Genomic DNA, 19,075 nt, shown 5'->3' on the forward strand with positions numbered 1-19,075 from the left:
TGAAAAACAAAATACAAATGAAAATGGCAAGCAGCAGACATAATATGACTGAAATAAAACAAGGAGGTAGACAAAAGTGTCCATTCGCACCCACTCAATTAGTACTCTATTTTTTGCTGATGGCCAAGAAAATATTAGGCAAAATGAAAATGACTTACAAGAAGGTGCATTTGATCTAATTAAAATAGCCAGAGAATACAATCTGAAAGTCTCCATCAGAAAGATAAAATCAGTGGCATTTTTAGGACATCTTCCCATCCGAGTTAAGATTGAAATTGATAAGTAGCTCATAGAGATAATTAATAAATTTCAACATTTAGGGCGCTGTATTACATACAGTGCGAACAATGAAATACAAAAAAGTTATACCTGTTTAACTATTTGTATGGAATTTTTCGCAGAATATTGGGAAAGAAAGTTCACATAGATACTCTACTGAAGTCCAGTAAGGTTCTGGCTACCAGCACTGCTCAATTGATGCGATAACTGGACTCTTTGAAGAGAGATGAAAAGAGAACAGAAGGATATGAAATGAATTACCTTAGACACGTGGCTGGGTATACCTTGATGAATAAAAAGAGAAATGATGACATCCGAGCTGAATCTGAACATGCAAAACATAAATAACATAATTAAAAAATATCAGTTCAGATGGGAAGAATATATAGACAGTATTCCAGATGGAAGTATCACTAAAACAATAAAACAATACAAAATAAGAAGCAAAAGATCTTTAGGAAGACCAATAAAGAGATGTCACGAACAATTTTGAGGGTGACAGAACAGACCAAAACGTCCAACCCTTAATGTAGATGTACATGTATGACTAAAAGAAGGAATGGTTAATAGGAGACATTCTGAGGCATTAAGGAATCCTCAGTTTGGCAGTAGAAGGAAATGGGAAGGGAGGGGTGGGGGTGGGGGAGGGTTATAGAGGGAGAGTAAGGTTTGATAACAGTAAGCAGATTCGACTGAAACACGCTCGCGTCTTGTACTTGCGGTGTATAAACGTAGATGTAGAAATGGAAGTAGAAACTGTAAGGCAGAAAGTGCGTAAATGGAAGTTTTCCACCTGTATTGGAAGTGGTCAGAGTGACATGCAAACTAGGCGTTGTTTTGGAGCTGACAGATATGGATAACACGAGGGAAAGAGCCATCTGTCCTCGCTAGCGTGGAAGAGTGCGCCCGGAAGTGTCGGCAAGCCGTGCAGCAGCGGGATTGGGTGAGCTGAGCTCCACTCCCCTCCCTGCCGCGCCCGCCACGGCGGCTCTGGGCTTACTGGCTGTCGGTCGCTGGACGCGGCGTCAGTCCAGTGCTCGTCGGGCGATGGGAAGAGACGACATGCTTTCTCTGGTGCTGCCCCTGCTGCTCGCCTCAGTCGCCCTGGTCGTGTGGCTGTGGTGGCAGCTGAGGCGCCCTCCGCGATTCCCGCCAGGTAAGGCGCCACCTGCTGATGTGGAGCGTGATTCTTATTGAAGACCCCTACACACATACGAACCCTTCGTCCGATAGACCTCCCGACCAATTTCATGCCAGCCTACACACGTCCCGACCGCTGCACTCAGCGATTACAGTGCCGCAGCCGCTATTGTTGTGACTTGTTAATCTTAAATTCATTGTTTATATTTTATGAAATCCCGCTTGGTTTTACACAGAAACAAAAACGGGTGGTTTCCCCTGGCTATATTAGAGGTAACAAGGTCAAACAAAAAACAGGCTGAGAGAAAGCTGTGGGCACGTAAGTGGCTAATGCAATGAATGAAATTTATCTATGTTATATTATTAACCCTTTCAGTGCCTCTGGCTACAATTGTGTATCTTAACTTTTACTGTGACATAATTTCAACAGAAGTATTTTTCCCCATAGAAACCTCAGGTATACATTTGTGAATGTTTAACCTTTTCATCATGTGCAAGTGCTGCCAACTGTTGAGCATCACTATGAAAATATCAGCAAGTCAATATAGCAATGCACAGCAACTCATAACCACCAGAGAACATGAAAGCGGTTGGTTCACTATATTCCACTGTATAATTTAATATTGTTATTATTATTTTGCAGGATAACTATTGAATGATCGATTTATTATTTATCACAATAGACAATATTTCGTCATCATTTTCTTGGGCCCTTGTCCCACTTCAACGCGGGGTCGGCCATGTTACTATGTATGTGGCAATGTTCGTGTCAGAGGAGGGTCGGATGTCCTTCCTGTCGCCACCCTGTACCCCCTGGGATGGAGGTAGTGTATCCCCAGCTGTCTGCGTCTAGTGTAAGCCATCAAATAGGGCGAACGTTTTGAAATGTCTGAGAGTCGTGTACCTGAGGGGGGACATGGGGACCAGCTCAGTATTTACCCAGTGGGATGTGGAAAACCTCCTAAAAACTAAACCGAGGCTGGCCGGCACACCGGCCCTCGTCGTTAATGTGCTAAGCGGATTCGATTCGGGGCCGGCGCGCTTACCTGAATCCAGGAAGCAGCGCATTAGCGATCTCGGCTAACCTGGCGGGTCACAATAGAGAATATTTCTTAATTAGTTATTTCACTCCATAAAATTAAGCCAAACACACAAAGTATGTTTTGAAAACGGGTATGTATTTTTGTTTAATCTTGCACAAAAATCATTAAAAAATCACCTAAGAGCATAGCTAAATAAAGAAAAATTTTCCTTCCTCCAGAAAAAATTCAGGTCTTGAAGGGTTAAGGAGCTGGAAGCCAATGATTTTCGTAATTATCTAACAATGGATGAAACATCCATTTCGGCGCTGCTGAGCATCATCAAACCATTCTTAACGATAAACAGTACAGTCGTGAGAGAGGCTGTAAGCTGCAAGGAGAGGTTGCTAGCTACATTACGATTTCTGTTTAATAGCAGAAGATAAGAGGATTCAGTGATGTTACATTCCCACAATTATCTACTAAAATGATTCCTGAAACCTGCAGTGTGGTTTTTCATTGACTGAAGAAACACATCGTGGTAAAGGAAGATAGATAAAACAAAAGATGTTCACGTAAACGTTATTAATTTATTTATATACGTAGCCTAAAGGATAACCCTTAAGTTAGAGAAATTCATTTCACATTCGAACAAGAAAAAGTAAACATGGTGCCAGCGCACATCGTCTTGTGGCATTTGGCAACAGTTAGAAATGGAAAATTAGCGCATTTTGCTCTTCGTAGCACTGGGATTGGATATAGACTTTGCCTGCTGTAACACACGAATGAAGCAAGGGTGTTTATTGAATTAACGTCCATTAAATGTCGATACGTCGGGTTTTAGATTTTGTTTCCGACAAGCATCGGCAATAAAACCTAAAACAGAAATGCAAAAGGTGGACTGACATTTATTCTCGCTATATGCCACACGAAACCATTATGAATTCATTAAAAGAGAAAAAAATTGCTTCATTTCTTGTATCTATATTGCTACAGTTTTCGCATGACGTTTGCCACAAACGTCTCCAGTCATTAAATTTCTTCAGAAACTCTGTCACAGTTTAGTCTGCTTCGCACTCGGTAGCAGCATTGAACACCGCGCACTGTGACAAAAGATGAAGTTTATTCGGGTGGTTGGCACGACAGCACTACACAAGGCATAATTCGTTAGGTGAAGTGGTGGGAGGCTTCGGCTGTCGTGTGGTCCGACTTGCGTGACATCCCGACAAAGTTAGTTCGTAGGTCGGTCTGTCAAAACACGCACACACGGCTGTTGATGTAGATGACGCTCAGGAAAGAAATTTAATATAAGACATACGGGGCTGCAAATGTCGCGAAATACCCCAAAACTGGATGACAAATCTTGAATATGTGACATCACAACCAAAATACGGAGGGTATTCTCAAGCGCATGTGCGAAGGGGTGATTGAGCTACTCAATAATTCCATTCAAGCAGAAGGTGCAAATTTCGAACATCTGCTGTAAATGTGATCTGTTGTAACGTAGATATTACATAATTTTCCTTGCTGTACCAAGCAAAAGCTGTTCTTATCTTGTGTTCCTTTACTTCCTCCCTTCTTTTCTTGTTCACAGACATTATGTAGTAAAGAAAACGCAGTTCAGTTAGTGGTAATGAAGCAGTCCGGACGCTAATACTCATTTACTTGCGACACAACACGGTAGCTTTTTGTTGTGCTGTATTTTTCGATAAACCAGCGGAGACCGCGAGACCGGTAAATAAATTAATACCTCAATGTAAAAACGCAATTGTCTCAGGCAATGAAAAGAATACTTTCTGCAAGTCTTGGGTTGGGATGACCAGGTGCGGCAGACCGATATGCTCAACCGCTGCAAGTGCGGCGAGTTACGTCATCTTTTGACGTCACATGTTCAACATTTGTCACGCACTTTTGTGATATTTCCTGTCATTTGCGACCCCATGTATCTTATCTTACATTACATGTCTGAGCGTCGACTAAGTCGCTTCGGAGGCTTTTAAACGCTAATTATACTCATGCTCATAAATTAAGGATAATTGCAGAATGTGGTGCCACTCCATTCGCTGATATCTTCTGTTTCAAGGTACTCCTCCACGATGGCAGCTCGGTGGCGCCGTGCGTTATCATCCATCAGGAGGAAGGTGTGACCCAGTGCACCCCTGAAAAGGCGGACATACTGGTGCAAAATGACGTCCCGATATACTTGACCTGTTACAGTTTCTCTGTCAAAGACATGCAGGGGTGCACGTGCACCAATCATAATCCCACCCCACAGCATCAAACCACGACCTCCGTACAGGTCCCTTTCAAGGACATTAAGGGGTTGGTATCTGGTTCCTCGTTCACGCCAAATGAAAACCCGGCGAACATAACCTGGGACCACTGTTCCAATGCCCATGTACTGTGTTCTTGACACCAGGCTTTGCGGGCTCTCCTGTGACGAGGGGTCAGTGGAATGCACCTTGCGGGTCTCCGAGCGAATAAACCATGTCTGTTCAGTCGTCTATAGACTGTGTGTCTGGAGACAACTGCTCCTGGCTGCAGTAAGGTCCCGAGCAAGGCTACCTGCAGTACTCCTTGGCCGTCTGCGGGCATTGATAGTCAGATATCGGTCTTCTTGCGGTGTTGTGCACTGTGGACGTCCCTTACTGTAGCGCCTAAACACGTTTCCTATCTGCTGGAATCGTTGCCATAATCTTGAGATCACACTTTGTGGCACACGAAGGGCCTGTGCTACGACCTGCTGTGTTTGACCAGCCTCTAGTCACCCTGGTATTCTACCCCTCATAACGTCATCAGTGTGTGTTCTTTGGGCCATTTTCAACACAGTCGCCATTAGCACGTCTGAAGAAGTCTGCACACCTACTCGCTGCACCGTACTCTGACATGCACCAACATACCTCTGCCACCGTGCGACGACCGCAGGTCAAATGCACCACATGGTCATACCCCGAGGTGATTTAAATCCGCAGACCGCCCACAAGAGCGTTGTTTCCCCATATATCAGCATTATCCTTAATTTATGAGCATGAGTGTAGAATTACCCTATATAGTGGCGCCGGGAGGTACGCCCTACACATCTTCTGTGTATCAGTTGCTGACGGCGGATAACACTTGTTGCTGCGCTAACTCCTGCTGTATAACGTGTGCAGTTGCAAATCGGGAGCAAGAGTCTAGAAATTGCATATTTCGGTACGACTGATTCGCTGAGTCTGAAGATGTGTCGGGCTGCAGGTTTACAATTAATAGTATCTCAAGAGACTGACAACAAAATACGTCACTGATGTTTGAAAGCAAAATTTTCCGTTTTTATAATCAAATAGAAGATAGGAAATGATTCTATGAACACTTAAAAGTGAAACATAGTACCACCGACGACGAACAAGTGCTCGACACTGGTTTGGTACATTAAAAGACATATAAAAACCACGCACCATTGTCATTATAAGGGGGTGTTTCACATTAACGTTTAAAAACCCCCGAAACGACGCATATGACGCGGAGAAAAGTAAATTAATATGAGACACATGGAGCCTAGCACGTGTGAGAGGTACGTCATCTGCTGACGTCACATGTTCTACATTTGTCATCCACTTTTGGGGTATTTCCTGACATCTGCGGCCCCATGCGTCTTGTCTCAGCGTTATCTATGTCACTTAAGAGGTTTTTAAACGTTCATAGGAATCACCCTGTATATACAATAAAAAGTTTTTCATCAATGATCGTCATCAATCTGAAGATTGTTTTGGACATCACAGTGTTTTACGAGGCATGGTCCTGTTGGAGGGTGTATGTCGTTGCCTGCCTCCGACCTACAGTTTAAAGTGAATTCCAAACCACGGCATTTTTCACAGCAATAAACACAGCCAAAGATGAAAGAAGCGGTAAGTGGCAGACAAAAATCTTAGGTTTGACCAGGACCGAACCCAAGATTTGTGGACTTGTAATCTGGCATTTTTAACACTTAGACTCTTTCTTTTCCTTTTTTTTCTCCCATATTCCCGTATACCCCCTCGTTTCTCTCTCCAAAAATACCTTCTTCTCACGCTATATTCTGTAAAGTGCTTTTTTGCCGTTTTCTCCTCTCCTTTCTCGTCATTTAATCCTTAAGTCTACCACCAATTCAATTCAAAAAATGGTAATACACCCAATATACTTCTGCAGGTAAATTGCTTTGATATTTAAAAGCTAACAACATCGAATTAGTATACACAAAATGTCCCACCGATGTTGCGTGGCGTATGGTGCTCAGTGAAATGTTGCTGGTAGAGGATGCTTCCTACCAGTGTTAGGTGGGAGGGGGTGCTTCGTATGAATGTCCCGTAGCGGAGAGTGCTTGGTACCAATGTTATCAAGATTATTATGGAGGTCACTTTCTTAGTTAATCTTCTGGAACTCATGTGAGTAAATCTAGTGTTTCCAACAAGTTAAGAAATATTTCTTAAGATTAGAAAATTTTCATTAAAATATTTTTACTTTACGTCAATAACTTTATCTTACGCAAAAATTTAAAACTCTAAAAATAAGTTTCTGAGTAGGAGCGAAAATCATGTTGCATATCAACGATAATAACAAGAATAGAATTTAATTTCTTCAAAGGCGGTGGAGCGGGATATAAACTTAGGAAAAAAAACCACTTTTACACCTTTGATATCTACAAGAAATCGTTTGGTACTTAAACTTCATTTTCTAAGTGCTTTGTATGATTTTCAGATTTTCTTTCTTTGCTATTTTGACTGGATTAATTTAAGCTATATGAATGTGTTTACGAAGATGGATATTATAAGCTTTTCGTGATAAATGTAACCAATGCTCAGCACTAGACTACATGCGCGTGGGCGAAGGCCTAAACTTCACTCAACCTGGCCTGTAGAAGTGACGTAACAGCGTCGGAATGGACCAAGATGTTTCTTGTGTCCCCAGTTTCACATTTTTCTATACAGCCATGTTAACTGAACTGCAGAATTTGTAACTGTACTGCTCGATATTGCGCTGTATAGTCCCGTTGAAACAGAGAGGGTATCAACTTCTGGGAAAAGACCTGTTGTCGATCTTGAAATCTCAGTTTTCTGCCTCACCTGTATCACAGAAAATAATATTTTCTTTACCAAATAGTAGATGGACACATGTGCATAATAACATGTCCATATTCTTCAGAGACTATTTCAGCGGCTCTACCGTCTGAAACTGAATATACCTTCAGAAAGCCGCCTAAGGTTTTGTATGTGCGTGAACAAAATGTAATATCTGCTCTAAGGTATCTTTCTGGGATCGTGGAAGATACTGGACGAGTGTACTATAGTTTTGATTGTACAGGGTGTTTCAAAAAGTACTTTACAACTTTCAAAATTCATGTAAATTAATTCATAGTACCTATAGAGGTAATTTTAGTGTCGGTTTGAAGAGAAATACATCAAGTTTTGTTTCGCTTAATTCGATAGAGCCGAATAGCACCCTAAGCAGCGGTAGTGGCAATTGGGTTAAAGATGGCACCCTTCACTGGACCTGAGCGTGCTAGCTGTTTGTTTTGTTTTGAATAATCGAAGTCAACGACAACAGTTCAGCGTAATTTCCGTACCAAGTACGCTAAAGATCCTCCTAGTCGGCCTACATTTTATGAGTGGCATAATTGTTTTGTAGAAACGGGATGCTCCGTGAGAGAATCATCAACTTGATAGTGTACCTGGATATGTTACAACAATTTTTGATACCACAGATTGATGAGGATGACCAAGAACGAAATGTTTACTTCATGCAAGATGGTGCACCACCCCACTACCTGGCTGATGTACGAGATTTTCTCAGTGACCGCTTCCCAGGTCAATGGATAGGCCGTGATGCTCCAATTGAATCGCCGCCCCGTTCGCCAGACCTGTCACCACTCATTTTTTTTTATGGGGTTCATAAAGGATACCGTGTTTGTACCTTCTGTGCCCCGACTTCTCTACCTGAATTTAGAGCAAGAATTTACGCCGCCACTGAGCAAGTTACATCTGCAATGCTACAGCGAGATTGGGAAGAATTGACTTCCGATGGGATGTGTGCAGGGTAACCAACGGAAACCACATACATCTTTAGTCGAAGGTCAAAAAACTTGATAACACTACACCTAGCTATATATCGTCTTCTAACAAAATTATGTGAATTTTTAAAGTTGTGAAGTACTTTTTGAAACACCCCATATAGTGCTGGTGAGGAAGGAAAGTGGTGTCCAGGAACACGGCGTTGACCTTCGCACGACACAGTGTGGGACTGGTCCTATTTCTGCAACGCGGCAAGGGTAGGTACGAGGAAGCGAGGAGAAAATGTTGGGGAATCCAGTTCGATGCTGTACTCTAAAGCTTCGCATCCGTCTTAGCTGCAAAAGGGCGCAGAAACCGCAGCCACGCCAACAAAACGTGGAAAGCGTGGCACTACACAAACGAAAGATGCAATAGTTCCCGTCGCACTCGGCAACGTGTAATATGTTTTTTAGTAGAATCGCAGATCATTGATTTCTAGAAATGGGTGATAATCCTGTACTGAATGAAAACTCTATAGCACAGAAGTCTATAGCCTGATAACGGCAATGAAAGTGTCTTGCACTTTGTATCACATGTCAAAAAAGGAATAGTCCAGAACGGTAACATACAGATACACAACATAACAAACCAATGTTGTTAGAGTATAGCTGTTGAAGAATTCTTGAACATACTCGACGCTCGAACATTGTTACACACGTAGAGGAAACAAAGTTTCTCACAATGAAGCAATATCGGTTCAAGAAATACCAGTCTAGAGAAAAACAACTATTTTTTTTCACACATTATTTTCCGAGTAGAAGACGCAGGTCAAGAGGTTGATTGCCTCTCCCTTAACTCCAAAACCCACGTTCTACACTGTGGCACATTGCCATCGAACGAAATGATGAGGTGTAGACAAAATCGGGGCGGTATTGTCTTGTTTCTGCTCGGTGTCAACATTAATCAGCAACAGTTCTAACTAGCAGTGTTTTATAATTTGTGGGAAGAATATTTCAGTTTCGACTATATAAAGACACTTAGGCAACTGATATCTCTGTGCATTACCTCTGCTTTCGCAGTGTGGTAAGCGCCTGTTTGTTTTGTATGCTGTCTGGCTTCTGCCAATGGCCATTATGCCAAAACGGGGTCTTTTACATCCGCTCCTAGAACGCCTCAGTGGCAATGACAAGTTACATTACACATAAAGTACAGTATTGTACTGGACAAAAGCTATGCATGCCAATCATGTTTTCGAGGAATTTTGGGTTTGATACCATGTACGTGACACAACATCTTAAGAAAATCACGGAAAACTCAGACGATTAGAACCACCGTCCTGCAGAATGCGTGTCTAGTGTGCCAGTCTAAAAAGATCTCCACAGCCCAGTAAAGAGCAATTCTAATCATGAGCGGACGTCGTCCTTGAACTTTTCAATTCATTGTCAAATATTATCAAATATACAAGAAATAATATATCTTTACTATCTAATACCTGCGGCTGTGCACCCTTGTCAATAGTTTTGTTATGGTGAGTGACTGTGAGTAAGTAAGGTATTGCTTAGGCAATAACGTCAGCTCTCCTCATGAGACCGCCTGAAGTAGCTGTACGTTATCCAACGTGTGCATTATGCAACAAATTTTAGAATTTCTTAACATGGCTTATCTTTAATGAAGCAAAAAAATATGTTGCATTCCCTACTTCACCCTCTTAGGAGACAATTTTCTTTTATTTTCTAATGTAGCCTATGTTCTTCCTCGGGGATCAAGCTATCTCCATTCCAAACTTCATCGAAATCGGTTCAGCGGTTTAGTATTGGAAACTTCTCGTACAGAAGTACTTTCGCATTTTGTCAGCATGGATAAAACTTTAAATTGCAATATCTTTCTTTTCGTTATCAGATTTTGATGAAGTAAAGCTTAAGTCTTACCCCAAGCCACTCTCAAGTTACCTGTGTGAAACCCATAAAAATATGCCTAGTAGTTTTGGAGACTAGCGTGTTCGAAGAGACTGACTGAGAGACGCTACCATTTTACTGTTTTATTATTAGTAATGATTTAAAACTAATGTAAAAAGTATCTGCTTGAACCCTATTTTAAACAATGAAATAATTCTTTTGTAGTAAGAAACAGAAGCTTTTGTTTGAAACTATCATGTAACACATACAATTGCAAATTCCTGTTAACTGTAGGTGACAATATGTATTTTGATGTAAGGTGGCAAAGAAAAAATACTCTGCGCTACGAGACTATTTGTAATGGTCAGTTCTACAAATACGTTGTATGCACTGATATTCATATTCGATAAATTGGTACATTCTACATCCATGCGACTTTCTCGCACATACTGCCCTACGTAACACATATATCAAAAACAGAATTAAAAGATAAAAAGAAAGACACCTCATCATTTCGTTCGATGGCAATGTGCCACAGTGTAGAACGTGGGTTTTGGAGTTAAGGGAGAGGCAATCAACCTCTTGACCTGCGTCTTCTACTCGGAAAATAATGTGTGAAAAAAAATAGTTGTTTTTCTCTAGACTGGTATTTCTTGAACCGATATTGCTTCATTGTGAGAAACTTTGTTTCCTCTACGTGTGTAACAATGTTCGAGCGTCGAGTATGTTCAAGAATTCTTCAACAGCTATACTCTAACAACATTGGTTTGTTATGTTGTGTATCTGTATGTTACCGTTCTGGACTATTCCTTTTTTGACATGTGATACAAAGTGCAAGACACTTTCATTGCCGTTATCAGGCTATAGACTTCTGTGCTATAGAGTTTTCATTCAGTACAGGATTATCACCCATTTCTAGAAATCAATGATCTGCGATTCTACTAAAAAACATATTACACGTTGCCGAGTGCGACGGGAACTATTGCATCTTTCGTTTGTGTAGTGCCACGCTTTCCACGTTTTGTTGGCGTGGCTGCGGTTTCTGCGCCCTTTTGCAGCTAAGACGGATGCGAAGCTTTAGAGTACAGCATCGAACTGGATTCCCCAACATTTTCTCCTCGCTTCCTCGTACCTACCCTTGCCGCGTTGCAGAAATAGGACCAGTCCCACACTGTGTCGTGCGAAGGTCAACGCCGTGTTCCTGGACACCACTTTCCTTCCTCACCAGCACTATATGGGGTGTTTCAAAAAGTACTTCACAACTTTAAAAATTCACATAATTTTGTTAGAAGACGATATATAGCTAGGTGTAGTGTTATCAAGTTTTTTGACCTTCGACTAAAGATGTATGTGGTTTCCGTTGGTTACCCTGCACACATCCCATCGGAAGTCAATTCTTCCCAATCTCGCTGTAGCATTGCAGATGTAACTTGCTCAGTGGCGGCGTAAATTCTTGCTCTAAATTCAGGTAGAGAAGTCGGGGCACAGAAGGTACAAACACGGTATCCTTTATGAACCCCATAAAAAAAATGAGTGGTGACAGGTCTGGCGAACGGGGCGGCGATTCAATTGGAGCATCACGGCCTATCCATTGACCTGGGAAGCGGTCACTGAGAAAATCTCGTACATCAGCCAGGTAGTGGGGTGGTGCACCATCTTGCATGAAGTAAACATTTCGTTCTTGGTCATCCTCATCAATCTGTGGTATCAAAAATTGTTGTAACATATCCAGGTACACTATCAAGTTGATGATTCTCTCACGGAGCATCCCGTTTCTACAAAACAATTATGCCACTCATAAAATGTAGGCCGACTAGGAGGATCTTTAGCGTACTTGGTACGGAAATTACGCTGAACTGTTGTCGTTGACTTCGATTATTCAAAACAAAACAAACAGCTAGCACGCTCAGGTCCAGTGAAGGGTGCCATCTTTAACCCAATTGCCACTACCGCTGCTTAGGGTGCTATTCGGCTCTATCGAATTAAGCGAAACAAAACTTGATGTATTTCTCTTCAAACCGACACTAAAATTACCTCTATAGGTACTATGAATTAATTTATATGAATTTTGAAAGTTGTAAAGTACTTTTTGAAACACCCTGTACAATCAAAACTATAGTACACTCGTCCAGTATCTTCCACGATCCCAGAAAGATACCTTAGAGCAGATATTACATTTTGTTCACGCACATACAAAACCTTAGGCGGCTTTCTGAAGGTATATTCAGTTTCAGACGGTAGAGCCGCTGAAATAGTCTCTGAAGAATATGGACATGTTATTATGCAGATGTGTCCATCTACTATTTGGTAAAGAAAATATTATTTTCTGTGATACAGGTGAGGCAGAAAACTGAGATTTCAAGATCGACAACAGGTCTTTTCCCAGAAGTTGATACCCTCTCTGTTTCAACGGGACTATACAGCGCAATATCGAGCAGTACAGTTACAAATTCTGCAGTTCAGTTAACATGGCTGTATAGAAAAATGTGAAACTGGGGACACAAGAAACATCTTGGTCCATTCCGACGCTGTTACGTCACTTCTACAGGCCAGGTTGAGTGAAGTTTAGGCCTTCGCCCACGCGCATGTAGTCTAGTGCTGAGCATTGGTTACATTTATCACGAAAAGCTTATAATATCCATCTTCGTAAACACATTCATATAGCTTAAATTAATCCAGTCAAAATAGCAAAGAAAGAAAATCTGAAAATCATACAAAGCACTTAGAAAATGAAGTTTAAGTACCAAACGATTTCTTGTAGATATCAAAGGTGTAAAAGTGGTTTTTTTTCCTAAGTTTATATCCTGCTCCACCGCCTTTGAAGAAATTAAATTCTATTCTTGTTATTATCGTTGATATGCAACATGATTTTCGCTCCTACTCAGAAACTTATTTTTAGAGTTTTAAATTTTTGCGTAAGATAAAGTTATTGACGTAAAGTAAAAATATTTTAATGAAAATTTTCTAATCTTAAGAAATATTTCTTAACTTGTTGGAAACACTAGATTTACTCACATGAGTTCCAGAAGATTAACTAAGAAAGTGACCTCCATAATAATCTTGATAACATTGGTACCAAGCACTCTCCGCTACGGGACATTCATACGAAGCACCCCCTCCCACCTAACACTGGTAGGAAGCATCCTCTACCAGCAACATTTCACTGAGCACCATACGCCACGCAACATCGGTGGGACATTTTGTGTATACTAATTCGATGTTGTTAGCTTTTAAATATCAAAGCAATTTACCTGCAGAAGTATATTGGGTGTATTACCATTTTTTGAATTGAATTGGTGGTAGACTTAAGGATTAAATGACGAGAAAGGAGAGGAGAAAACGGCAAAAAAGCACTTTACAGAATATAGCGTGAGAAGAAGGTATTTTTGGAGAGAGAAACGAGGGGGTATACGGGAATATGGGAGAAAAAAAAGGAAAAGAAAGAGTCTAAGTGTTAAAAATGCCAGATTACAAGTCCACAAATCTTGGGTTCGGTCCTGGTCAAACCTAAGATTTTTGTCTGCCACTTACCGCTTCTTTCATCTTTGGCTGTGTTTATTGCTGTGAAAAATGCCGTGGTTTGGAATTCACTTTAAACTGTAGGTCGGAGGCAGGCAACGACATACACCCTCCAACAGGACCATGCCTCGTAAAACACTGTGATGTCCAAAACAATCTTCAGATTGATGACGATCATTGATGAAAAACTTTTTATTGTATATACAGGGTGATTCCTATGAACGTTTAAAAACCTCTTAAGTGACATAGATAACGCTGAGACAAGACGCATGGGGCCGCAGATGTCAGGAAATACCCCAAAAGTGGATGACAAATGTAGAACATGTGACGTCAGCAGATGACGTACCTCTCACACGTGCTAGGCTCCATGTGTCTCATATTAATTTACTTTTCTCCGCGTCATATGCGTCGTTTCGGGGGTTTTTAAACGTTAATGTGAAACACCCCCTTATAATGACAATGGTGCGTGGTTTTTATATGTCTTTTAATGTACCAAACCAGTGTCGAGCACTTGTTCGTCGTCGGTGGTACTATGTTTCACTTTTAAGTGTTCATAGAATCATTTCCTATCTTCTATTTGATTATAAAAACGGAAAATTTTGCTTTCAAACATCAGTGACGTATTTTGTTGTCAGTCTCTTGAGATACTATTAATTGTAAACCTGCAGCCCGACACATCTTCAGACTCAGCGAATCAGTCGTACCGAAATATGCAATTTCTAGACTCTTGCTCCCGATTTGCAACTGCACACGTTATACAGCAGGAGTTAGCGCAGCAACAAGTGTTATCCGCCGTCAGCAACTGATACACAGAAGATGTGTAGGGCGTACCTCCCGGCGCCACTATATAGGGTAATTCTACACTCATGCTCATAAATTAAGGATAATGCTGATATATGGGGAAACAACGCTCTTGTGGGCGGTCTGCGGATTTAAATCACCTCGGGGTATGACCATGTGGTGCATTTGACCTGCGGTCGTCGCACGGTGGCAGAGGTATGTTGGTGCATGTCAGAGTACGGTGCAGCGAGTAGGTGTGCAGACTTCTTCAGACGTGCTAATGGCGACTGTGTTGAAAATGGCCCAAAGAACACACACTGATGACGTTATGAGGGGTAGAATACCAGGGTGACTAGAGGCTGGTCAAACACAGCAGGTCGTAGCACAGGCCCTTCGTGTGCCACAAAGTGTGATCTCAAGATTATGGCAACGATTCCAGCAGATAGGAAACGTGTTTAGGCGCTACAGTAAGGGACGTCCACAGTGCACAACACCGCAAGAAGACCGATATCTGACCATCAATGCCCGCAGACGGCCAAGGAGTACTGCAGGTAGCCTTGCTCGGGACCTTACTGCAGCCAGGAGCAGTTGTCTCCAGACACACAGTCTATAGACGACTGAACAGACATGGTTTATTCGCTCGGAGACCCGCAAGGTGCATTCCACTGACCCCTCGTCACAGGAGAGCCCGCAAAGCCTGGTGTCAAGAACACAGTACATGGGCATTGGAACAGTGGTCCCAGGTTATGTTCGCCGGGTTTTCATTTGGCGTGAACGAGGAACCAGATACCAACCCCTTAATGTCCTTGAAAGGGACCTGTACGGAGGTCGTGGTTTGATGCTGTGGGGTGGGATTATGATTGGTGCACGTGCACCCCTGCATGTCTTTGACAGAGAAACTGTAACAGGTCAAGTATATCGGGACGTCATTTTGCACCAGTATGTCCGCCTTTTCAGGGGTGCACTGGGTCACACCTTCCTCCTGATGGATGATAACGCACGGCGCCACCGAGCTGCCATCGTGGAGGAGTACCTTGAAACAGAAGATATCAGCGAATGGAGTGGCACCACATTCTGCAATTATCCTTAATTTATGAGCATGAGTATAATTAGCGTTTAAAAGCCTCCGAAGCGACTTAGTCGACGCTCAGACATGTAATGTAAGATAAGATACATGGGGTCGCAAATGACAGGAAATATCACAAAAGTGCGTGACAAATGTTGAACATGTGACGTCAAAAGATGACGTAACTCGCCGCACTTGCAGCGGTTGAGCATATCGGTCTGCCGCACCTGGTCATCCCAACCCAAGACTTGCAGAAAGTATTCTTTTCATTGCCTGAGACAATTGCGTTTTTACATTGAGGTATTAATTTATTTACCGGTCTCGCGGTCTCCGCTGGTTTATCGAAAAATACAGCACAACAAAAAGCTACCGTGTTGTGTCGCAAGTAAATGAGTATTAGCGTCCGGACTGCTTCATTACCACTAACTGAACTGCGTTTTCTTTACTACATAATGTCTGTGAACAAGAAAAGAAGGGAGGAAGTAAAGGAACACAAGATAAGAACAGCTTTTGCTTGGTACAGCAAGGAAAATTATGTAATATCTACGTTACAACAGATCACATTCACAGCAGATGTTCGAAATTTGCACCTTCTGCTTGAATGGAATTATTGAGTAGCTCAATCACCCCTTCGCACATGCGCTTGAGAATACCCTCCGTATTTTGGTTGTGATGTCACATATTCAAGATTTGTCATCCAGTTTTGGGGTATTTCGCGACATTTGCAGCCCCGTATGTCTTATATTAAATTTCTTTCCTGAGCGTCATCTACATCAACAGCCGTGTGTGCGTGTTTTGACAGACCGACCTACGAACTAACTTTGTCGGGATGTCACGCAAGTCGGACCACACGACAGCCGAAGCCTCCCACCACTTCACCTAACGAATTATGCCTTGTGTAGTGCTGTCGTGCCAACCACCCGAATAAACTTCATCTTTTGTCACAGTGCGCGGTGTTCAATGCTGCTACCGAGTGCGAAGCAGACTAAACTGTGACAGAGTTTCTGAAGAAATTTAATGACTGGAGACGTTTGTGGCAAACGTCATGCGAAAACTGTAGCAATATAGATACAAGAAATGAAGCAATTTTTTTCTCTTTTAATGAATTCATAATGGTTTCGTGTGGCATATAGCGAGAATAAATGTCAGTCCACCTTTTGCATTTCTGTTTTAGGTTTTATTGCCGATGCTTGTCGGAAACAAAATCTAAAACCCGACGTATCGACATTTAATGGACGTTAATTCAATAAACACCCTTGCTTCATTCGTGTGTTACAGCAGGCAAAGTCTATATCCAATCCCAGTGCTACGAAGAGCAAAATGCGCTAATTTTCCATTTCTAACTGTTGCCAAATGCCACAAGACGATGTGCGCTGGCACCATGTTTACTTTTTCTTGTTCGAATGTGAAATGAATTTCTCTAACTTAAGGGTTATCCTTTAGGCTACGTATATAAATAAATTAATAACGTTTACGTGAACATCTTTTGTTTTATCTATCTTCCTTTACCACGATGTGTTTCTTCAGTCAATGAAAAACCACACTGCAGGTTTCAGGAATCATTTTAGTAGATAATTGTGGGAATGCAACATCACTGAATCCTCTTATCTTCTGCTATTAAACAGAAATCGTAATGTAGCTAGCAACCTCTCCTTGCAGCTTACAGCCTCTCTCACGACTGTACTGTTTATCGTTAAGAATGGTTTGATGATGCTCAGCAGCGCCGAAATGGATGTTTCATCCATTGTTAGATAATTACGAAAATCATTGGCTTCCAGCTCCTTAACCCTTCAAGACCTGAATTTTTTCTGGAGGAAGGAAAATTTTTCTTTATTTAGCTATGCTCTTAGGTGATTTTTTAATGATTTTTGTGCAAGATTAAACAAAAATACATACCCGTTTTCAAAACATACTTTGTGTGTTTGGCTTAATTTTATGGAGTGTAATAACTAATTAAGAAATATTCTCTATTGTGACCCGCCAGGTTAGCCGAGATCGCTAATGCGCTGCTTCCTGGATTCAGGTAAGCGCGCCGGCCCCGAATCGAATCCGCTTAGCACATTAACGACGAGGGCCGGTGTGCCGGCCAGCCTCGGTTTAGTTTTTAGGAGGTTTTCCACATCCCACTGGGTAAATACTGAGCTGGTCCCCATGTCCCCCCTCAGTTACACGACTCTCAGACATTTCAAAACGTTCGCCCTATTTGATGGCTTACACTAGACGCAGACAGCTGGGGATACACTACCTCCATCCCAGGGGGTACAGGGTGGCGACAGGAAGGACATCCGACCCTCCTCTGACACGAACATTGCCACATACATAGTAACATGGCCGACCCCGCGTTGAAGTGGGACAAGGGCCCAAGAAAATGATGACGAAATATTGTCTATTGTGATAAATAATAAATCGATCATTCAATAGTTATCCTGCAAAATAATAATAACAATATTAAATTATACAGTGGAATATAGTGAACCAACCGCTTTCATGTTCTCTGGTGGTTATGAGTTGCTGTGCATTGCTATATTGACTTGCTGATATTTTCATAGTGATGCTCAACAGTTGGCAGCACTTGCACATGATGAAAAGGTTAAACATTCACAAATGTATACCTGAGGTTTCTATGGGGAAAAATACTTCTGTTGAAATTATGTCACAGTAAAAGTTAAGATACACAATTGTAGCCAGAGGCACTGAAAGGGTTAATAATATAACATAGATAAATTTCATTCATTGCATTAGCCACTTACGTGCCCACAGCTTTCTCTCAGCCTGTTTTTTGTTTGACCTTGTTACCTCTAATATAGCCAGGGGAAACCACCCGTTTTTGTTTCTGTGTAAAACCAAGCGGGATTTCATAAAATATAAACAATGAATTTAAGATTAACAAGTCACAACAATAGCGGCTGCGGCACTGTAATCGCTGAGTGCAGCGGTCGGGACGTGTGTAGGCTGGCCCATTGTATTAACGGCCAAGTTACATAGTGGTTATAGCACATTTTACTGAACTAAACGAATAGAGTGTACCCCAAGGACGGGTAGATTAGATTAGATTAGTACTTGTTCCATAGATCATGAATACGACACTTCGTAATGATGCTGAACGTGTCAGGTTAATAAAAGGTGTCTATACATGATATTGCACTATACAAAATACTACATGACACTTAATATTTTTAATTTTTTGTGGGGGGTTGGGGAAATTACCCATTTACTATATCCAAAAATTCATCTAATGAGTAGAAGGAGTTGCCATTAAGAAATTCTATTAATATCCTTATAAGTGCTATATGGCTATCTGTCAGACTTTTGATGCTATTAGATAAGTGACCAAAGACTTTTGTGGCAGCATAATTTACCCCATTCTGAGCCAAA

The 19,075-nt window shown here is 41.7% G+C and overlaps 1 protein-coding gene across 1 annotated transcript in view; it reads left to right on the forward strand.

Annotated features, from left to right (window-relative positions):
- Nucleotides 1-1,320: 1,320 nt before the first annotated feature.
- The window catches only part of LOC126452442 (methyl farnesoate epoxidase-like), a 329,711-nt gene continuing 311,956 nt past the window's right edge, over nt 1,321-19,075 (forward strand). The window contains exon 1 of the mRNA XM_050091072.1: nt 1,321-1,435. Coding sequence (XP_049947029.1) covers nt 1,327-1,435 — 109 coding nt within the window. The 5' untranslated portion in view covers nt 1,321-1,326. The remainder of the gene's footprint in view (nt 1,436-19,075) is intronic.

This window comes from Schistocerca serialis, unplaced genomic scaffold, assembly GCF_023864345.2.
Source record: "Schistocerca serialis cubense isolate TAMUIC-IGC-003099 unplaced genomic scaffold, iqSchSeri2.2 HiC_scaffold_863, whole genome shotgun sequence".
Classification (NCBI taxonomy): domain Eukaryota; kingdom Metazoa; phylum Arthropoda; class Insecta; order Orthoptera; family Acrididae; genus Schistocerca; species Schistocerca serialis.